Here is a 21,494-nt window from a genome sequence, read left to right as displayed (position 1 = left end):
GATAAATGTAGAGCCGCTCTGGTTGGAGGTCAAATGAAGGTAGAGGAGGCTGGAGTACACTCTCTTCAACCTTTTCCCAGGTACCTCTAAGGAATCTACAGGGCTATATGGAGAAGAACTGGAAAATTAGACTAAATTATGATTTTTATTTAAAGTAACAACAAAACCAAATAGTCATTACTAAGCTATTTATCATGGAGTTCTAGGTGTCTAATTTATAAGGTTTCTGAATTAGACTTCAGGGCCTATGTTACATTTTATTACAGTCTACAACTTAAGTGTAGACTGGCAAGAATTAAAGGAAAAGCCTGTTTCACAGCTGTTATGCATCTGGGAGTTTGTTTAAAAGGGTCTAGCTTAGCTTAGCCTGAGTTGTGATAAAAAGCAGGGTCTAGAGGCCTTTTAACTAAAGTCCTGTGCTCGGATCAGAGCTGTATTTAATATGGGCCCATAAGTCCACATAATTATAATTTGTAAGAGTCTTTAGGACATCAGTAACTTTTAAATCTTACCATGTGAAAAATGATTATGTCACCTGTGGACTTTAAAAGTAGTTAGCAAACTGGGATAAAAGTGATGATCAAATCAAATATTTCTGCAACTTTCTCTGTCCAAGTTTCATACTTAACGATGTTCCAGCTATACTTTGTAACATATCGCTCCTTTTAAGGTGCTTTAATGAGGAATGTTAATTCTGGTAAATTAATGCTTCATGTCACAGTTAACCGTACTACATTCTGGCTTTCTCCCAGGCTTGCAGATGGGTCAGGGGCTGTGGAGAGTGGCCAGAAACCAGCAGCTACAGCAAGAAGGTTATAGTGAGCAAGGCTACCTCAGCAGAGAGCAGAGCAGGAGGATGGCTGCCAGCAACATTTCTAACACCAGTCATCGTAAACAAGTCCAAGGAGGCATTGATATATATCATCTTTTGAAAGCACGGAAATCTAAAGAACAGGAAGGATTCATTAATTTGGAAATGTTGCCCCCTGAGCTAAGCTTTACCATCTTGTCCTACCTGAACGCAACTGACCTCTGCTTAGCTTCATGTGTTTGGCAGGACCTTGCGAATGATGAACTTCTCTGGCAAGGGTAAGTTCAGCCTAACATGTTTGATTCAGATATCTCTAAACACAATCATGCTTAAATGTTTTTATTACTATTACACACACACACACACACACACACACACGTGTATTATGATCTATTTCTTTTTGATCTTGGTTTGTATTTTAACTTTCTTTTCATTAAAACCCAGAAAGATAATGAGGCATCATCACAGTCAAATTTGATATTGGTAAAAGAAAGACAGTATAAAGGTAAATGACTCTACAGTTAGAAGTTACAAGTGAAGAGATGTCAGTTTATTCTAAAAATACAAGTTGTTGGGGTGCCTGCCTGCCTCAGTCAGTAGAGCATGCAACTAACTCTTGATCTCAGGGCTGTAAGTTCTAGCCCCACACTGGATGTAGAGATTACTTAAAAAAATAATAAAATATCTAAAAAAGAATACAAATTCAGTGAGAATTTGTAATCCAAAATTTAGTGTTCACACCCCTGATAGAGTTTGTGCTTCCCATATGAAGATTGTGTGTTGACTAATTTATATACTTCTTTCTGTCACAGAGGTGCTTGTTAATATAAACTGTGGTAACTATTTCATCTAGTTTTTATTTTTTCTAACCAACATTTCATCAATGAAGTAGGAAAATAGTAGAATGCAAGGAGATACTCTGCTTGCTGAAGTGAAAGTGGACTATAGAAATTATAGCAGCGATTATATCAGTTTAAATTTAATCTATAAATTTAAGAATGTTTGAAATAGAATCTGTTTTATGTATAACTTCAGTCTCCAATTACTCCTTAAATAGCGTCATATACTTGAGTCATAAATATGTTACCAAACTTAGAAGAATCGTTGGGATCTTCAACTTCTGGTGTCTAAGGTTTATTGATATCTCATTATTTCTAGTTATTTAAAACATGTCTAAAAACAAAGGTCTTTTTGTGACTTTAAATAATTTCCAAATGAAAATCTCATTGAAAGAATTAGTAAATTATCCAAATAACCAAACTTTAGTAAAAATGTATTACCGATAATGACATCTCTAACTCTGGGCTTTCTGATGCTACAGAATTACAGTATTAATTATATAGTTAATTTCTCAACCTCTAAATAGATAAAAATCATAAATGTCATCCTGTTACTCTCATTGTCTTGTTATAGTGAAGGTACTGTGAAAGTACTACTATTAGTAGTGTTTATGGTTATTAATTTCGTACTCAGTAAAAGAAGAAATAAAAATACTTTAAAACTTTAAAACTGGCTCATTAATTATTTAAAATTTCTGCGTTTTAGTATTTCCAGTAAACTTAATTTGTAATCCTATATTTGAACTCTTAAGAAAGTTTATTTCTAAGCTTATCTGAACCCAATCAGAATGTCCTCTTTACCTGAGATTTAAATCTGGATGTTCATTTCTGAAAGAAATGCTTCCTTTATTTTTACCACATAATTATGCCTATTTTTATGACACTTGTTTTTTTTTTTCTTAGTGGTAAAGTGTTTCTATTTGAAATTTAAGGCCAGCTTAGTTTTTATTTTAGCTTTAGATGTGTGAAACATTTATTAATGTTGACAGGTTCTATTTTCACATCACTCAGTAATAAAAGTCAAAACCTATAGGACTAAAGCTTCTGCTAAAATATTGACAATTTTCTAAACAAGCTCCTAAACTCACTAAAACTCACTAAACTCGAAATCATGGATTTCATTTGGTTGGTAAAAATAATGCAAGGACATAAATAACTATTAAGATATTGTCATTAAATTACATATTTTACTCACTGTGCTCACAGTTTTTGATGTTACAGGCTGAGACAGTAACTTTTTCTTGTTGCCCTACACATTGTATGTGTGTAACATGAAATTTGAGTCAAAATCAAGAATGACTATCAGAAAATGATAACTATTTTAATATCTATCACTGTAAGTAGGTGTTTTGAACACACAAAAATCAGAAAATTTTGAGATAGTGTCATTAAAAGTGCACTAAAATATAATTACAGTATTCTATATCTCTAGAGTAATGTACTTTTAAGATTTAATAATCTATAGTCTAATGACCCAGAATTTCTAGGCATTGCAATAAGATAAAATAAGATAAAACTTAAGCATTCAAATAATAACCAGTAGCTAATGCCTTTGTACAAGAGTTGGACATGACTATCCCAAACTGCAAAAATAGTATGTTTTGCTATAAACTATTAGCATTTTAGGTTTCCTAGAATTTTTAAACAATCATGTATCACTGTGATGTTAAAATAAACAAACAAAAAAGTGTTCTGAAGCAGCATCTTAAAAGCAGGTACGCTTAATGTCATACCCAGCTTTTGATGTATGTACTAAAGTTAATAGCATTGTACTTTCTATGTTTATTTTGCCTGTTATCAATATATATATTGTTAAAAAAAAACAACAACAACAAAGTTCTCCCCCCAACCTAACAATCTTTACCCTCATTCAACTTTACTTTGCAATAGATCATAGTAACTTAATCCTATTTAGCTTCTTGATTAAGATTTCTAGCTCTGGAGTAAGACTTCTTGGGTTCAAGTCAACTTTTTTATCTTTTATTGTGTCTGTGTTTCTTTATCTTTAGCACCAACATAACATTGCTGTAAAAATTAAGCAAGTTAATACTCATATAATGTTTTAAATAGTGCCTGACATCTAATAAGCACTGGGTAAATGTTTTAAATAAATAACTATCATTGCTATTATTAGTAGTAGTTTCTATTTAATTTCAAATAGTGCTCATGAGTATTATTAATCTTTAACTCATGTTTATTAAGTACTATCAGAATTGCTAATTTGAAGGCATTTGTCAATCATACTCTAGTAAACAAATAAAAAACAAGTACAGCATTAAACATTTTCAGCTTTTGAGCTATAAATTTCATGTTACTATTTTATCATGAGTATACATATTTAACTTAGGAAATTAAATATAGTAATGTCTTCTTGTCTGATTTTATCTTTTACAGGTTGTGTAAATCCACTTGGGGTCACTGTTCCATTTATAATAAGAACCCACCTCTAGGATTTTCTTTCAGAAAATTGTATATGCAGCTGGATGAAGGCAGCCTTACCTTTAATGCTAACCCAGAGGAGGTAAGTGAAGAACTTGCGTATTTGGAAGAGTTGAACTTTATTATGATCTTACTGCAGCTTTCCCATATAATAAACTTGCAAGTAAAGTAACAGGTCATTGAATATTCCTGTTCAATGAGGAAATGACTGAGAAGTCCACTAAGTAAAGTTAATGCTATGTAACATAGTCATTTCTCTTTACCTTATCAACTCACATTTTAAATCTTTCTACCTGCTCATGTTGTGTGGCAGCTTCCGTGACATATATGCAGTCCTCTGCTGGACCTGATTACAATATGACTGCATTATATGTGGAGAGCACAGAATGTATATCAGATTTTATCTGCAGCATTTTCTTCCTGTTTTATTTTTCTATTTAGTAGCGAGGCTATTTTTATCAGAGACAATCACAAAGGACATTGTTCATTTGTGACACATCAAAATGTTGTCTTCTTAATGCCTTTAACAGTCCCTGTTGCCATAGAAACTGCTTATAGATTGGCATAAAATTGAATAATTTTATCAAAATATCAAAATATGAAGACCATGCTTTCACTGATTTTCCCCCCATTCTTGCTTTAATATATATCCTGGAAAGTACAGATTCTCAGAAATGCTGTTTTTTTCTTTTTTCCTCAGAAATGTATAAATGTCTACTAGGCTTATTTTTAGAAATCTAACAACTTATACAGCCCTCAGAACTACTACTTATAGTTGAATATTTTTCTGTGGAAAAATTTAACTGGCAATTATTTTGATTTAATTTTCAAAAACCAACTTTTTTTTATTTGTTGTAGAGGTATTAAAGGACTATGTAAATTATGCAAATATATCAAATATATGCATGTATATACAAATGTATGCATATATCTGCAAAATATATCAAGTTCTTTAGAGTATCTTAACTTTAGCTATATTATAATAAAAAAACCTGTTTCTCCCATGTAAAATATTTGAATATTGTACAAATACTGATTTTATAAATATGCATATAATACAAATGACATTTTAAAATTGATTTTTACTTATTAAATACGATTTCTTAACTTCTCCTTGTATACAAATAAAAAATATAACACCATTGCAAAGCTTTACTGAAACACCATCCATTATCAATTAAGTCTTAGCACCACAAATATAACAAAATCTATATTTTATAATATACATATTTAAATTAAGAAATCTGTTATCTCTCTACTGTTTAATAAGAGTTTTGACATTCAGATTGAATAGAGTACTGATAGTTAATTTGGAAGGCAGATGAATAGATAAACTGTCATAAATTTAGGTTTTATAACTTATCCCTTGATTGTAAATTTTTTTCTGCTGCATTTTATCATAAAAGACACTTGTTTTTACTTTATTTTTTGTCAAATCCAAGTTCTGTTCCTTCTAAATATGTAGCAACAGTGAGCATGTCACTTTTTGATTTTGCACTATGGCATAGCTACTCTGTACAAGATATTCTTCTACTTAACATATTTGAAGAATGACATGATTTCAAAGACTTCGTTATTCTGTTTGCTAGCATTTGACATTACTTGCAGCTAGTTAAAACAGTTCATATGACAAACTTTATAGTAAGATACATATATCGTATCACTCTCTTAAGTTAGTGAAATGATGCTTACTGGAGAATCTTGGCAGAATAGTACAGTATTTTACTTTAGATATGTAAGGAAAGGCAGCTGTTGCAAGCTTCAGTCTTATTATGCCCAATTTATTAAGGCATTCTGGTTCCTGTCATGAATTCTACTGATAATGAGTAGAACTGTCATCTTTAATTCATATCACTTGCAATGTTACATTCTAAGGAAAGTAATAACTTGGTACATTCTAAGGAAAGTATAACTTGGTAAGTACTGGTATATTTACAAAGTCAGAAAAGTTGGATGTAACTGCTGGTATTAATTATGGTAAGTAGTCATTCCTTGCTAAAGCAGTACCAATTTTTAAAACAGATTATAAAGCCATCATTTTTATGCAAAGATGAAACCATAGATAGACCCTCATTTACTAGAATATGATATGGATAGTTTTAAATCTCTAAGTTGAAAAAGCTAGATGTCAAAATGTGTTTCCATCTTTGCAGCTACACATATCAGATTATAGAATTCTTGTTACACCTCCTCTACTGTGTTTGGAGGAGTGGACAGAGAAGAAAGGTAAAATTAAAAGACCTCTTTTTATCTAACAAAACTTTTTAAAGTTTTTTTAAGTCAAATGTTTGCTAAGAGAGGGGATTGAAGTTATTAACTAAAATAAGATTTTTAGATCTTCAGATTTTACTTAACCATCCTACCTTCCATTGTTATTGAGAGTTGGCTGTATTTTCTTTTTCTTCACTCCCTTGCTTGACTTAAAGATATTCTGGAGCATTCCAGAAAGTTGAATTCAGTCTCTGAAAGGAGCTCTCAAGAGGCATAGAGCTGAACCTTTGACTTGTGGTTCCAGAATTCTGATTCTATCCTTTTATGAACATCAGTAGCTTAGCAGGTATTACCTGATAACAAAATAGAATCCTATCTTTAGCAGAATGCACCTAGGTTATAAATAGGCAAAGAAGGACATTGAGATAAATACACTTGTAGATGCAGAGAAATGAGGGAAAGTACTTTCAACGACTATATTCTATATTTTGTTGACTAACATAAATAGTGTCACTTGGTTGTTTATCCAAGTCAAGCCTTCAGAATTAAAATCATGTAATTAAAAGAGTTATCCTAATAGATGTTTTTATATAAAACTAAATCTGTATGAGTCATACTTTAGCCAGGTCTTAGAATGACTCTTGTTAAGTTTTTTGAGTGCTAGAAATCAGGAAGTACTTTTTATTTGGAGGTTAATATTTTTCCCCTCTAATTGGAGCAGTATCGTCAGATGTGTTGTTTTGGGTTCATTTAAGCCTGAGAAGTAAATTAGTTTTGATGATATGTGTAAATATAAGTGTTTATTGTAAGCACCTGATATAAGATGTGTTTAATTGTTCAGTATTATAAAAAGTCTACTTTTCCATAATCTCTAGTTCTGTACTTATCATTTTGATAGCAAGCATCATTAAAGTATTATAAAAATAAGAATACTTACAGCCACAGGGAACAAGATTCTCCAAAGGACATCGTTCATGTCACGGATATGGGTAACCAAACTCCACAGCAACTGCTGGCAGTGGCTCATGGGGTGGGGGAGAACATCCGCCCAGTTTGTGGTACGATTATCTAGCACGCTGTTGTTATCTGCATGACCTGTGATCTTAGCTGTATGTAAAGTCTTGATCTTGTGCATGAGCTTGTGTACTTTGTGGCAGGTGACCACATTCTAGTAGAGGAATGTGCTAAAAACCATCTGTTTACATTAGGCTGTATTTCCCCTGCATGTACAAGTTACGTGTGTTGATTTTATTTTGCTAGCAGTATTATAATAAAATAATTTATCCTCTCAACCAATTAGCTATATTCCTTGAGCTCCATTTGGTATGAAACATTTTTCTTGATCTAGTTATTTTTAAATTTCGAGTCCGAAAAATTGAGGAGCAAACATGGTTTAATTTCAATACATTATAGGTTGTACTTTTGTTTATGTAAATATGTTTAAAATTTTTTTTTAAATAATATTCTCAGGAGACCTGGGTGGCTAAGTCAGTTGAGCATTGGACTCTTGGTTTTAGCTCAGGTCACGATCTCAGGCTCTGTGGGATCGAGCCCCTCAACGGGAGTCTTCTGGAGAATCTTCCTCTGCCCTACCACCAACCACACTCACGTACTCTGTTTCTCTCAAATAAATAAATAAATCTTTAAAAATAATAATAATAATATTCCCATTGGGATCAGTTAAAAACAGTCTTAACTATTATATAAACACAGTTTTCTTGCCTTCATAGAGGAAGACCCACATGCATGCATATAATTTTCTGCATAATTATTAGATTGATGTGGGTTAGAATCTGTTACAAGAAACATTTTAAATTGAACCTGTGTATATATTTTAGGTGGAAATGCATATGCAATTTATTTTCATAATAATGTATTCTTTTTGTTGTTGGACCAGCTAAAATATAAATGAGAAATTTGTAGTTTTCCATTTTTAAAAGGAACTCAGGAGTTTATACTCAGATATTAAATCTTACTGACTTTTTGCTCCAGTATACAACAGCAAAATGTTTATTACCATTACCTCATAGAACAGCAACAGTAATGAAAAATAACTTTTATTTTTATTCCTAGACATAGAAAGCCCTGATTGGTGTAATCAGAATACAGATAAGCATTTTCCAAATGTATTCTTTTGAATAATTATTCTACAGGTTAAATAACATAGTCAAAGGAGTTCCCAAGTCTAATAAATTTGACCATGATAGGTTATGATTAGTGGGCTTATTTAATGAATGACTTTTCCAAGTCTTTAATACATCGTTGCACATTGTGAGTATGTGTTATATGTAGTAGTATCCAAATTTATTTGACATATTGTTAAATTTATTTGACAGTATCTTTTTCTTGTTTTTTCCCTTTAGTAAAGTAACATTCCAGGGGACACATTCTGCTATATGCTACTGTAGATTATCTGCATCTTACTATGTGTAAATAAGTATATGTACCTAAATGGATAGACACCTAGCTTGAATACCCTCTTGTTCACTGACAGTTATCTGATGCCTATTTTACGGGTAATCTTTTTTCTTTTGAAAGTCTATGAATTTGTATTTGTTCTCTATCCTTTTGTCTGATAGTATTATAAAACAAAAAAATTAAAACTAAGAGTTGTGCCTTGAAAGACTGAGAGATTTATCTATGTTCTGTATTTTGATTGTCATCTAATATGTTACAGAAAATGTTACTTTGTAAAATAAGGGTAAGATAACAAACCTGATAGGAATATTGAATTCAAATAATTACTTTTAGACATTGATACAGGCATTTATATCAAATAATTTACACAGATAATTTATCATTACACCCTTGATATCTCATTCTCTATGCTAACTCTAGCTCTTGCAACACATTTTTCAGCAAAGGCTGATAGGCCACTAGGATGCTTTTAAGTTTGGCACATATACTGCCCACTTTCTCCAGTATGTATCACATAGGGTGTTTTGGCTGGAACAAACAGACAGTTTAATAATGGCTTAACCACGTATATTTACCTCCAAAGAGACCCATATGTGGGTATCCGAGAGTTATTTCAGTGATAGACAGATCTCCTCACAGACTCTCAAGGTGTGTTGTTGACTTCTGCTTTCTTTTGATAGTAAGTTGGCCACCACCACTCAAAATATCACATCTTGTATGAAAGTATCCTCATCACAAAGATGGGGCAAAACAAAGAAACTCTCCTCGAATTTCTTATGCTTATTAGGAAGAAAAATCAGGAGCCTTTCATGTACTTCTCCTGATTTCTAATGGACATACTGAATCACATGAACATTCCTAGACCTATTGAGAACAGAATAGATGGAATTACTAATTGGTTTAGAGTTACCATGATTTAGCAACTGTGGCTAAGATGCTAAAGCAGTGAAAGGAGTGAAATGGCTTTGAGGCAGGCCCAAGCATCTGCAGCATGAGTTTCACTAGTGGGCCACTTACTGAATTTGTTTTTCTGCTTTTATTTCTGGGCTCTACTGGCTTCGAAGCCTTAGTACCCAAAGGAGGACTATTGATAAGTGGCACAACAATTCAAATTGGTTGCTGAGACTACCTACTTGCGGTTATAGGTCCTCCTGCCACTGATCAAAAATGACAAAAAAAAAAAAGGATAAGGGTCGGTAATTAAGCTGTGGTTGAAGTAATGAAGCCTAATTATCAGCGGAAAATAGTTTTCCCACAAAGTGGGGAAAACAGAAGGATAGAAGTGGAACTCAGGAGATGTCTTCAAGGTCTTTCTAATATCACTATATCCTATCATAAAAGGAATTTAAAAAAAAATCACATAGAACTGTATGGACAGGGTTTAAATCATATCACTTAGACTACTCAGATACTCACGTAGACTACTACTAGATAAAGAACTTCAGGCAGCTGAAAGGATAGCTCCATTCCCAGCCTCAGGAGTTGTACACAGATTATTCCAGGGTAATCATGATAATATTATTCCTCTTGGCTTGGCGTCCATGCTGTCTAATTCTGACCTGTAAGATTGGAAGAAACATGTGCAAAGAAAATTTTAAGTTTCAAAAAAGAGACAGAAGAAGGTAATACCATATCTGTGTATATGTGTACATACCTGTACATGTGTATACTTCTGGGACTAATGTATGAGTGTATAATGATAGGAACAGATGCATCCATTTTGCAGCCATGAGCGCTATTAACATAGGCAAATAGGAAGAAAGAATTGGGTCCATGAGCCTAACAACCTTGGAGCCAAAATACTTTGAAATTTCTTATTGTATAGGAAAGTAAATCCCTTTACTCTTTTGAATAGGGGTTCCTGTTGTTTGCAATCAAGAGCATCCTAATGCATCATCATCATCATCATTACATGGACTCATTAAGAATTTGATACGTAATCCTGAACACAAATTATTTTTATAAGAATAAACAGTGCTAATTTTTATTAGCAAATTAATTTTATCCCCAATTTGCTGATGAGAATCTAGTCAGAGCAAGGGAACTAGTTGACACGGAGAGGAGTCCGTCACTGTATATAGCTTGAAAAGCTTTCTCTATTGGAATTATTTACCCGAGAAAGCTAAAATATTCAAGTTAATTGGCAAAACCCTTTCTCTTGATTTGTGTTAGAGTCAAAGTGGAAAACTGTGCCTCTCAAACACTGAATATTACCCTCTGGCTACATAATTTAATATTTTCAGTCTTGTTATGATGAGTCAGGTCATACTAAACTGGAGGCCATTCACTTTATTTGAGGGCAACATGCATGTATATGGTATGTATAGATGGATATATCTTATCTCTTTTTAATCTGATCCATCATGTGTTAATTTTACATTTAAGTAGGTAACTTTATCCTGTGTCTTTCAGGTCAACTTTATTTTACACACTGCCCTGACCATAATAGATCTTGACTACCCTCCCCTTTGCTTGTCACTGAATCATTCCAGTATGTGGTATACGATGAGTCCACAGAAGTATGTGGACTTAGGGTAAACCCTTTAGAAGCTTCAAAGGGAAGCAAATTTCCCAGGCCCTCTTTCATCTTAATATAATTGAACAAGAGATTCAGACCTAGAATATTCTATAGCTTATTCATCAGTCAAACCAGCTGATGCATTTTGCTTTTGTTTTTCCCCTAGTACGTCATAGGAGATACTGTTACCTCATTTAGTGTGAATTATCTAGGGTAAATATAAACAGAAATTAGTAGACAATGTATTAATCTAGGACTTTCAACTAGAAGAAAGAATAAAGGTAAAATATTTTAGCACCACAGCAACCATGCTACAAATTTTAAAATGTGCAGTGCTGGAATGAGCAAAAAAATTTTTTTTGCTTGAATTTTTCTTTTGTTGCAAATTTAGATGCCTGTACCTGGTGAATTTACAATATTGTATTAATATTTTAAGTACAGTTCAAATAAAAATTTGTTTACCTTTTATTTCCTTGCAGTATCCTGACCATCTTAATACATCCATATTCTTTGTTACCTGCTGTGACCAGTTTCAGTGAAACTTGACACTTTCTAGACCTAAGTTCTCAATTTTAATGTCCAAAATTGGACCCATCTTGTGTCCAGTCATTTTGTGTAGAACACATCTTGTCCTACACATCTTGTCTGAATGTAGCAATTGTGAATACCGATACCACAGTGAATCTCACTCTAAAAGATGAATTCTTTATCAGAAATCTAAAAAATAATATTTCCTCAGTTCTTGGATGTCATCGTTTGTACTGCATCCATCAAATTAATTGCAACTTTTTAAAAAATACTTTATTTATTAATTTGACAGAGAGAGACATTGAGAGAGAGTACACAACCAAGGGGGAGTGAGCGAGGGAAAAGCAGGCTTCCCGCTGAGCAGGGAGCCCAATGTGGGACTCAATCCCAGGGTCTTCAGGGCTAGATCCAAAGACTCTGGGATCATGACCTGAGCCAAAGGCAGATGCTTAATGACTGAGCCATCCAGGTGCTCCTAACTGCAGCCTTTGAAATATGAAAATCTAAAGGAAAAACTGCATTAATGCAAATGTATTACCAATTAACTGTAGTATACATTTATTCCTAATATTATATAACATTTTCTTTCATGTCATAAATATTTTGAAGATGCCTTCTTTATAATAAAAATGTTAAGATCTTTGTGAACCACTTTGGCCTTTAGCAAGTAAAGATATCATGACCTCTTGCTTTTTATTATTTGTACTAGGGACTCCCAAGTTTTGACAGTTTATAATTTGAGGCATTTCAAAGTATGCTGGTTTTGACCCAACTCACAAGTTTTTGTTGTGGTTATGTTCTGTTCTTTTTTAACCCCTTAGTTTAATTATAAATTCTTAAAAGTCGATAGCTTCTCTTGAAAGCCACCTGGAGGCTTTATACAGATTCAAACATTCATTCAGCAAATATTTATTAAGTATCTCTCCACTTACTAATTATATGACTTAGACCATGTAAATTATTTAACCTCTGGGCTTCAGTTTCCCCATCGATAAAATGAAGACAATAATATTTGTGATATACAGTATGTTACTGTGAATATTAAATAGTTTATGCTAAATGGTTAGTGCCTCTAAGTGCTTCCCAAAATGTAGTTTTATATTTATACTAGAGGTACAACTATGACAACTTAAACTATGAAGAGCCAAACATTGCTGTAGGCCTTGGGGTTCATCCTCCCTTAACTTTCGGGTCCTAGTAGATAAATATATTTGACACCTGAGTAATGTTCCTTCATAATGTATGTATCAGTCACACCAACATCTGCTAGCTTTGAATGATGATACCCTTTACCTTTAATTTCATTTTCTAGCATGTGATGAACACTGTTTTGCATATACAGTAACTTTTTGTGTTAGTGGTGATGCTTAGTTTAATCTTTTTAAGGACATTTTAAACAGTAATTAGGCGTCCAAAATTACGTTCAGATTAAAACCTGCGTCGTGTCTGAATATAGGTAGGATGAACAGATACTGTAATTACATGAAGAAGTGTACACATGTGCTGGCAGTTATTTAAACTACTGTTTAAATTCCAGCTTGCTTCTCTGTTTGTCTTCCTTGAAGACTTGGAGTTTTTTCTTAATGTTGTTTATTTCAAAATTGTTTCAGGGATGTCAAACTATATTTATAAATGTACATATTAGAATCTAGGTAATATGAGAAAATTTTTATTTATCAAAGTGAAGTTGGTCACTTAAATCTATTTGCATGTGATTTTTATTAAGCAGGAATTCTAAATTAGCCAGTATTGTATTCAAATATGTCATTTTCTCATTAGTTTGAATTATTAATTGTACCTCCACCTAATAGAGTTTTATTTCCATATTTTGACTAGAATGCTTTCTTTTTCCAAATTATAGACAGTTTAGAGAAGTAGGGGCCTTTCCAAGTAACTTACTTTAGCTACCAGCAACTTATCAATAATATTAATAGTAGTAATTTATCATTAAAAATTAACATCATGTTCTTCATCTTATTGATCTATCCCAGTCAGCAGAGTGACACTTTTGGGGACTATTAGAACTCAAAGTGTGATGCTTTTTCTGATTGAGTCTATTAAAACTAATTAATAGGAACTAACTTTTATTTGTTATTTAAAACCTAGATATGACTTTCATGTGATTTTTGTCTGATGTCATTGCTTTCTTGCCTATGAAAAAAGAAGCACAATAATCTGTCTTACATTTCTCCATTTCCCCTGGATTCCATTTGAAGAATTTTCATTTTTCTTTAGATTTTTGAACTATCCCTCCTTTGTGTGAGATTTCCCATTAACATCTTCTGGCTAGAAATAATTTAGGGTGTATGTATGATTATTCTTAGCAGTTCATCAACATTGTACACTCTGATGTATGGGAAAAAAAAACACCCATAAATTGTTTTGGAAAGCTGAAATCCTTGCCACTTCAAACAGGGTCTGTAAATAAGTTGATTTTATTCCATATTTCATACTTAAAACTGAACAATATGATTCTTCATTATCCTCGAGAATGTCTCATTCTGACCACTTTCAGTAATGGTATAAGAAGGAATTGGGTGACCAATGCACCAATGCAAGATGCTTATACTAGGGAAACTGGATGGGGTGGGCAAATTGAGGGGTGGAGCCAAGATGGGAACTGTCTATACTTTTGTTCACATTGCAAAACTGAAACTGCTCTAACAAATATAATCTATTAATTTCACACAAAAAAAAAAAAAAAGAAGAAAAAGGAATTGACTGCAGTATATCAGCACTGTCTCGTCTCAACTGTCACTTCTCCCACATAAGCATGGATGGACGGTGTGTGCTCTCTGTTCTTCCTAGGGAACAGACAAGACTGGAATCTGCTGTTCATATTTCAAACTGACATCAAAATCATCTTAACATTTCTGTCCCAATTGTCATGATGTCCTTTCCCTTAATTATAACTAAGTCACACAGAGGCTTCCACTGAATAAATAGCCTACCTGTAGGCACCTCAATAAGAGGAACACTTTTCTTGTCAATTGTGTAGTCTCTCTATATAGAACAACTTTAAAAACCTTGGCATAGTTTTTACTTTAGTCTTGGACTCTAGTGACTAGGTTAGGAATAACAGTTGCACTATGCATGAACAGCTTAAATTAACATGAAAAAAGCAATATGTGTTATTTCTAAAGTTTATGCTGAAGGTCATTGTTACAGCAGAGGAAAGTGGTATGAAAACTTACAGATGAAAACCCTGCAAAAGTTTGTGGGTAGAACGAAATGGAATGACAGAACAAAAACTTCCATGCTTAGTCTTAACTTGCTTGTTAAGTAATCTTCTGCATTTACTTTGCTGCAACTAAAAAGCAAGGTGTTAATTTAATTTAATTTAATTTTGCACTATATATATATATATACATATATATATATATATATCCCCCCATATGGATTTCACCTGTTCAAGTTCTATGTGTTTTTTTCCCTTAACTATAGAATACATATTCTCTGATTAAATAGGGAGAGTGAGAACTGCCAACTGAACAAAAATTAATAGATTTTGCATCTTGCTTAAGTGATGCTGAAAGCACTATAAAAAAGAAGAAATAATATCACTATCAGTACTATTTTCAAACAAGACAATAGGATTACTCCATTTAACCTATAAAAGGCTGACTTCTCTCTATTGTGCTATTTTTTACTAAAATAAATATCCATAACATTTTTTGTGTCTCTTAATTTTTACATTATTTTTAATGTGAAAAGATGACATTTCAATTGTTCATTTCACTGTGGCTGCAATACATATTTGAATATTATTATATCTCTTCTCATTGAAAGAAAAGAAATCTAGATTGAACTATGTATTTATATATAAAATAACATAGTTATTTTATATATTTTTTATTTTACAAATATTTATTGTTAAAATTTAAAGATTGTTATTTTAAAAGTCTTCAAATGTCCTTTAAAAATGTGGTGTCCAGTTTGCTTTCTATTATGTAATGCTCTAATGATCTGTTTGTTACCTGAAAAATAGTGATCGTGGTTCTGGATTTTACATTGTATACAAAAGCAAATTGGAACAAATTTAGTTAAAGTGAGTTTTTTTCTAAATATCTATATTATGCTGTTCTCTAGGAAAACAAAGATATCACCAGTTTTGTTTTTGGAGTGATTTCTGTTATTAATACAGACTGCTACATAATGTTTCTACCAACTCTCTGTGCCAGTAGCCAATACTTTCAGTACAAGTGGTCAGTGTTTGTTTTGTTTTGTTTTTTAATTAAAAAAAAAAAAAGAATATATTTTTAAAGTCAGTTTTAGGTTTGCAACAACAGCTGGTTCTTTTTTTTTTTTTTTAATTTTTTATTTTTTATAAACATATATTTTTATCCCCAGGGGTACAGGTCTGTGAATCACCAGGTTTACACACTTCACAGCACTCACCAAATTTGGTTTTGCATAGCTGTTTTTGTAGAATTCACTCCGTTACCTGTATAATTTCTGATCCTGAATATATGTATGGTAGACTTTTGCTTCTGAACCACACCAGATAATAATGGATAATAATGATTTGAATTAAAAAAAAACAAGACTTTATTAAAAGGGGAGAGAAAATGTGGGTATTGATGTAATAGAAGGAATGAAACATAGAAGGATCTTAAAACATGAATTGTGTGCAAAGAGCTGTTCTTAAAATAATAAAAAAAAGATGACTAATACCTAACATATTTTTCTTTTTATTTTTTAAGTTCAATTAAGTATCATACAGTGTATTATTAGTTTCAGAGGTAATTTAATGATTCATAAGTTGTATATAACAGCCAATTTTCATTATGTCACGTGCCCTCCTTAATGTCCATCACCCAATATCCCCTCACCTCCAGAAGCCCTCAATTTGTTTCCTGTAGTTAAGTATCTCTTACGGTTTGTCTCCCTCTCTGATTTCTTCTTACTTTATTTTTTCCACCCTTCCCTTATGATCCTCTATTCTGTTTCTTGAATTCTACATATGAGTGAAATCATATGATAATTGTCTTCCTCCAAATTACTTACTTCGCTTAGCATAATACCCTCTAGGTCCATCCATGTCCTTGCAGATGGTAAGATTCCATTTTTTGATGGCTGAATAATATTCCATTGTGTATATACACACCACATCTTCTTTATCCAACACATTTTTTTTCTTGATTCTAAATTCCTTCTTAATATTGGTGTAAACTATCTGTTCATGATTTCTTGAATTATTTATTTGCCTCCTAAACAAATTACATCAAAACAGTTCACCACTGTAATTTGATTCTGTAAGTCTTGAGGCTGTCATTTCCCTAAGTTTTTAATAACACACTCTATGGAGTCTACTGTACAAAATTTCTTAATTTTTTTAATTATTGTAAACATCTGTTCTATCAAATCAAACAAAAAAAATGAGATGGGATGAATTACATTAACATCACCCTACTTGCTTGGCACTCCTTCTAGTAGGAGTTTATTCCTAGTAGATTCCCATTGTTGATAGAAATCTTTACCACTTCACGTGGGATCCAATTCAGCTCTTTTCCAACTATTTCTAGATGGTTTATGCACCCTAAGAAGAAAACCAATATGTTCTGTTTTCTGCCTTTATCAGTTTCTTAATATGCCTGTCTCTGAACCAGCTCTAATGTCCTCTCCTCCGGTCTCAGAAAGCATTACCAACTCCTTAAGTCTACATTCATGATCCAAGATTTTTCCTTCCCTCTCTTTATTGGTTTCATTACTTTCTAATAATTCTATCTTCTCTATCACTTAATTGGTTACTCTGCTTCTTCCATCCTTATGGCCATTGCATCCAATCAGTTTCAAATCTCGGTTATTGCATTTTTAATTTTGGTCTGATTGGTTTTAAGCTCTTTTATCCCTGCATCAAGAGACTCCCTTGGTGTCTTCTATGTGTTTCTCAAGCCCAGCTAGTATCCTTATGATTATTGCTTTAAAGTCTGGATCAGGCATATTACTTGTCTTATTCACTTAGATCTCTGGCCATGACTTTTTCTTGTTCTTTCTTTTGGGATGAATTTCTCCATCTTAGCATTTTGTCTAGGTCTCTGTCTTTGTGTTTGGAAGGCCATTTATGTTTCTTGCTCCTGAGAGTAATGACTATGAAAAGGAAGTCATATACTCTCCAGGATCTGGTGCTTCGGGAAATATCTTTGGTGAGTACTAGTGTACTCTGCTACAGTCTTATGGGCTGCTCTGTCCCTCAGGTCAGTCCTCTGCAGGCTCTCTCCTTGCCTACAGTGGGAAGTGTTTGGACCTAGGCCAGAGCATGGTGAGTTTTGGTTCCACTTGTATTTTCAGTCTTTCTCCTGCTCCCCTTTTCTCTACCTTGCCGCTTTCATTATCTCTTATTGTTTCTTTGCCAATCTTTTCCTCTCCCTGTTGATTCTCTTTTTTGCATCTTCTGATATGCATGGGTCAGAATTGTCTTGAAAAAACAGTTGTTTCTCTCTTTGACCTTCAGTGTTCTTTAATATTTTTTTTCCTCCTTTGTACTAATAAATTTTTCAAGTAACTGGGCTATCAGTTTCCTTACCATGAGCTCATTCCTTAGCTTTCTTCTTAGCCTTGAGCCCCCATCACTCTGTGGAAAGAGACCCCTTGAAAGGCACTATTTTCTTTTCTCCCAGTCACCAAATCTACTGCCTTATTTCTCATTTTCATCTCCTTGAGCTACCTAAAGGAAAAAGGATATTAGCCATGTTCTATGCTAGACACTCTCATATCTTCACAGTAGCCACTTAAATAAGATTTTTACTGATTAAGAAACTAATAAGGTTTGGAAAGTTTGAGTAAATTATGTTCACAAAATCACAGAACCATGATTTGGTCCCTCTTCTAATTATACTAGGTAATTATACTTTCAATTATACTAGGAATTGCATTGTATACCCTTTTCTTTACATTTCAAAGACTTTTAGCCTCTGGAACATTATTCTGTCTCTGCTTTCTTCCATCTCTGCCTCCTCCTTTACTGATTCTTATTATTCAGTATCCTTAGTTTGTACTTTCAACTCTCACTTTTTTCTTTATGTCTTATTACACTATCAGATGCCTATTTCGCCTTTGTAGTTTTACCTGTCATCATCCGAAGGTAACATTTTGAAGTCCAAACTCATTACTGTTTTGTTTAAATCAACACCCTCTTAACCTGAGTTTTCCCCCATCAGTCATTTCCCTTTTTGTCTAAGCCAGAAACATCAGTTAACCTTATCTTTCACTTTTCATTATTCCTTGACTTGATAACCACCATGATAATAATATATGCTCTCACATCATATTTTCATATACATACATAGCATATGTGGGTTTTTTCATATGTTTTTAGGATAGATTATTTCCTTTGCATTTGTGTTGCTTTAAGCCCGAACATCTGTAGTAGCTTACTGTCTAGTTTCCCTTTTATTATTTCTCTTTATAATACTGTCAAATTTATATTGCAGGCCATTGCTTCATCATATAAGGCTTTCAGTTACATATGAGGGAGAAGATAAACTCCTTACCTTAAAATTCAGTGCTATTTCTGCTACAGTCTACTTCCAGACTTGGCTCTCAAACCCAAGATAGTTCCCCTATTTTCCTGAAAATGGCCTGATTTTTTTATCTTATAATGCTTTTGCTCATATAATATAACATTGACTAAAATTTTCATCTCCAGTGTTCCCCTCATTTTGAGCTATTTAAACCACTCCATTAAAGTAGGTATTCCAGGAAAACTTATCTAAATGCCCTGTCCCACAGTGATTTTTTCCTTCCAATGAACTACTGAAATACTTGAAATGCAACTGATTTGTGTGCATTGATTTCATATCCTGACACTTTACTGAATTCCTGTACAAGTTCTAGCAGACTTGAAGTGGAGTCTTTTGGGTTTTCCACATATAGTATCATATCATCTGCAAAGAGTGATAGTTTGACTTCTTCTTTGCCAATCTGGATGTCTTTAATTTCTTTTTGTCTGATTGCTAAAGCTAGGACTTCTAGTACTGTGTTGAGTAGCAGTAATGATAGTGGACATCCTTACCATGTTCCTGATCTTAGGGGAAAAACTCTCAGTTTTTTACCATTGAGAATGATATTCGTTGTGGGTTTTTCATAGATGGCTTTGATGATATTGAGGTATATACCCTCTATCCCTACACTTCGAAGAGTTTTGATCAGGAAAGGATGCTGTACTTTGTCAAATGCTTTTTCAGCATCTATTGAGAGTATCATATGGTTCTTGTTCTTTCTTTTATTAATGTATTGTTTAACATTGACTGATTTGTGGATATTGAACTGACCGTGCAGCCCAGGAATAAATCCCACTTGGTCATGGTGAATAATCCTTTTAATGTATTGTTGGATCCTATTGGCTAGTATTTTGGTGAGAATTTTTGCATCTGTGTTCATCAGGGATATTGGTCTGTAATTCTCCTTTTTGGTGGGGTCTTTGTCTGGTTTGGGCACCAAGGTAATGCTGACCTTATAAAATGAGTTTGGAAGTTTTCCTTCCGTTTCTATTTTTTGGAACAGTTTCAGGAGAATAGGTATTAATTCTTCTTTAAATATTTGGTAGAATTCCCCTGGGCAGCTGTCTGGTCCTGGGCTCTTGATTTTTGGTGACTGCTTCAATCTCCTTACTGGTTATGGGTCTGTTCAGGTTTTCTATTTCTTCCTGGTTCGGTTTGTTTATATATCTTGAGGAATCCATCCATTTCTTCCAGATTGTCAGATTTGCTGGTGTATAGTTGCTCATAATGTGTTCTTAATTTGTATTTCTTTGGTGTTGGTTGTCATCTCTCCTCTTTCATTCATGATTTTGTTTATTTGGGTCCTTTCTGTTTTCTTTTTGAGAAGTCTGGCCAGGGATTTATCAGCCTTATTAATTCTTTCAAAGAACCAGCTCCTAGCAAAATAAGTGAATCAGAGAAAGACAATTATCATATGATCTCCCTGATATGAGGAATTTGAGAGGCAGGGTGTGGGGGTTGGAGGGTAAAGAAGGAAAAAATGAAACAAGATGGGATCGAGAGGGAGAAAAACCATAAGAGGCTCTTGATCTCACAAAACAAACTGAGGGTTGCTCGGGGGAGAAGGGGTTTTGAGAGAGTGGTTGGGTTATGGACATTGGGGAGGTAATGTGATATGGTGAGTGCTGTGAAATGTGTAAGCCTGACAATTCACAGACCTGTATCTCTGGGGCAAATAATACATTACATGTTAATAAAAATAATTAATAGCAAAAAAATATATCTGAAAAAAAATTACATTACTGGAGCACCAATCCTGTTAGCAGCAAGAAAGATTGACACATTTGTCAAGTTATAGAGTAGATTTTAAATTTTTGGATTTTTTTCCAAATTAATATTTATGGTTATAAGAATATCTCTTTTCTCTTTTCTCTGACTCAGTTGGTTAAGCATCTGACTCTTGATTTTGGCTCAGGTCATGATCTCAGGGTTGTGAGATCAAGCCCCTAGTATGCACTGAGCATAGAGCTTGCTTAAGATTTTCTCTCTGCCCCACCCCTGCTCAGGCAAATGCTCTCTCACTCTCTCTCTCACATTAGTAAGGAATTTTGAATTTTTAATATGAATATTATTTACTTTTATGATTTTCCAGAGAAATATGAATCTTAATGTTTATAGCCAATCTATTTTCATGATATGACTTTCATTTATCCCACTGTAACTTTCCTTTAAAACTATTGAAAAAAATTAAAAATAAAAATAAAACTTTTTTTATAGGAATGCCTTGG

At 33.2% G+C, this 21,494-nt stretch overlaps 1 protein-coding gene across 2 annotated transcripts in view; it reads left to right on the top strand.

The window, feature by feature from the left end:
* Positions 1-21,494, top strand: part of FBXO8 (F-box protein 8) — a 56,382-nt gene that overhangs the window by 20,548 nt on the left and 14,340 nt on the right. For both annotated transcript variants that reach the window (XM_059372128.1, XM_059372124.1), the window contains 2 exons: positions 753-1,089; positions 4,045-4,171. In XM_059372128.1, coding sequence (XP_059228111.1) covers positions 761-1,089; positions 4,045-4,171 — 456 coding nt within the window. In that variant the 5' untranslated portion in view covers positions 753-760. The remainder of the gene's footprint in view (positions 1-752; positions 1,090-4,044; positions 4,172-21,494) is intronic.

The sequence above is a fragment of the Mustela nigripes genome, chromosome 1, assembly GCF_022355385.1.
Source record: "Mustela nigripes isolate SB6536 chromosome 1, MUSNIG.SB6536, whole genome shotgun sequence".
NCBI classification, from domain to species: domain Eukaryota; kingdom Metazoa; phylum Chordata; class Mammalia; order Carnivora; family Mustelidae; genus Mustela; species Mustela nigripes.
The sequence above is the reverse complement of the archived record's forward strand: the minus strand, read 5'-3'. Positions and strand labels throughout refer to the sequence as shown.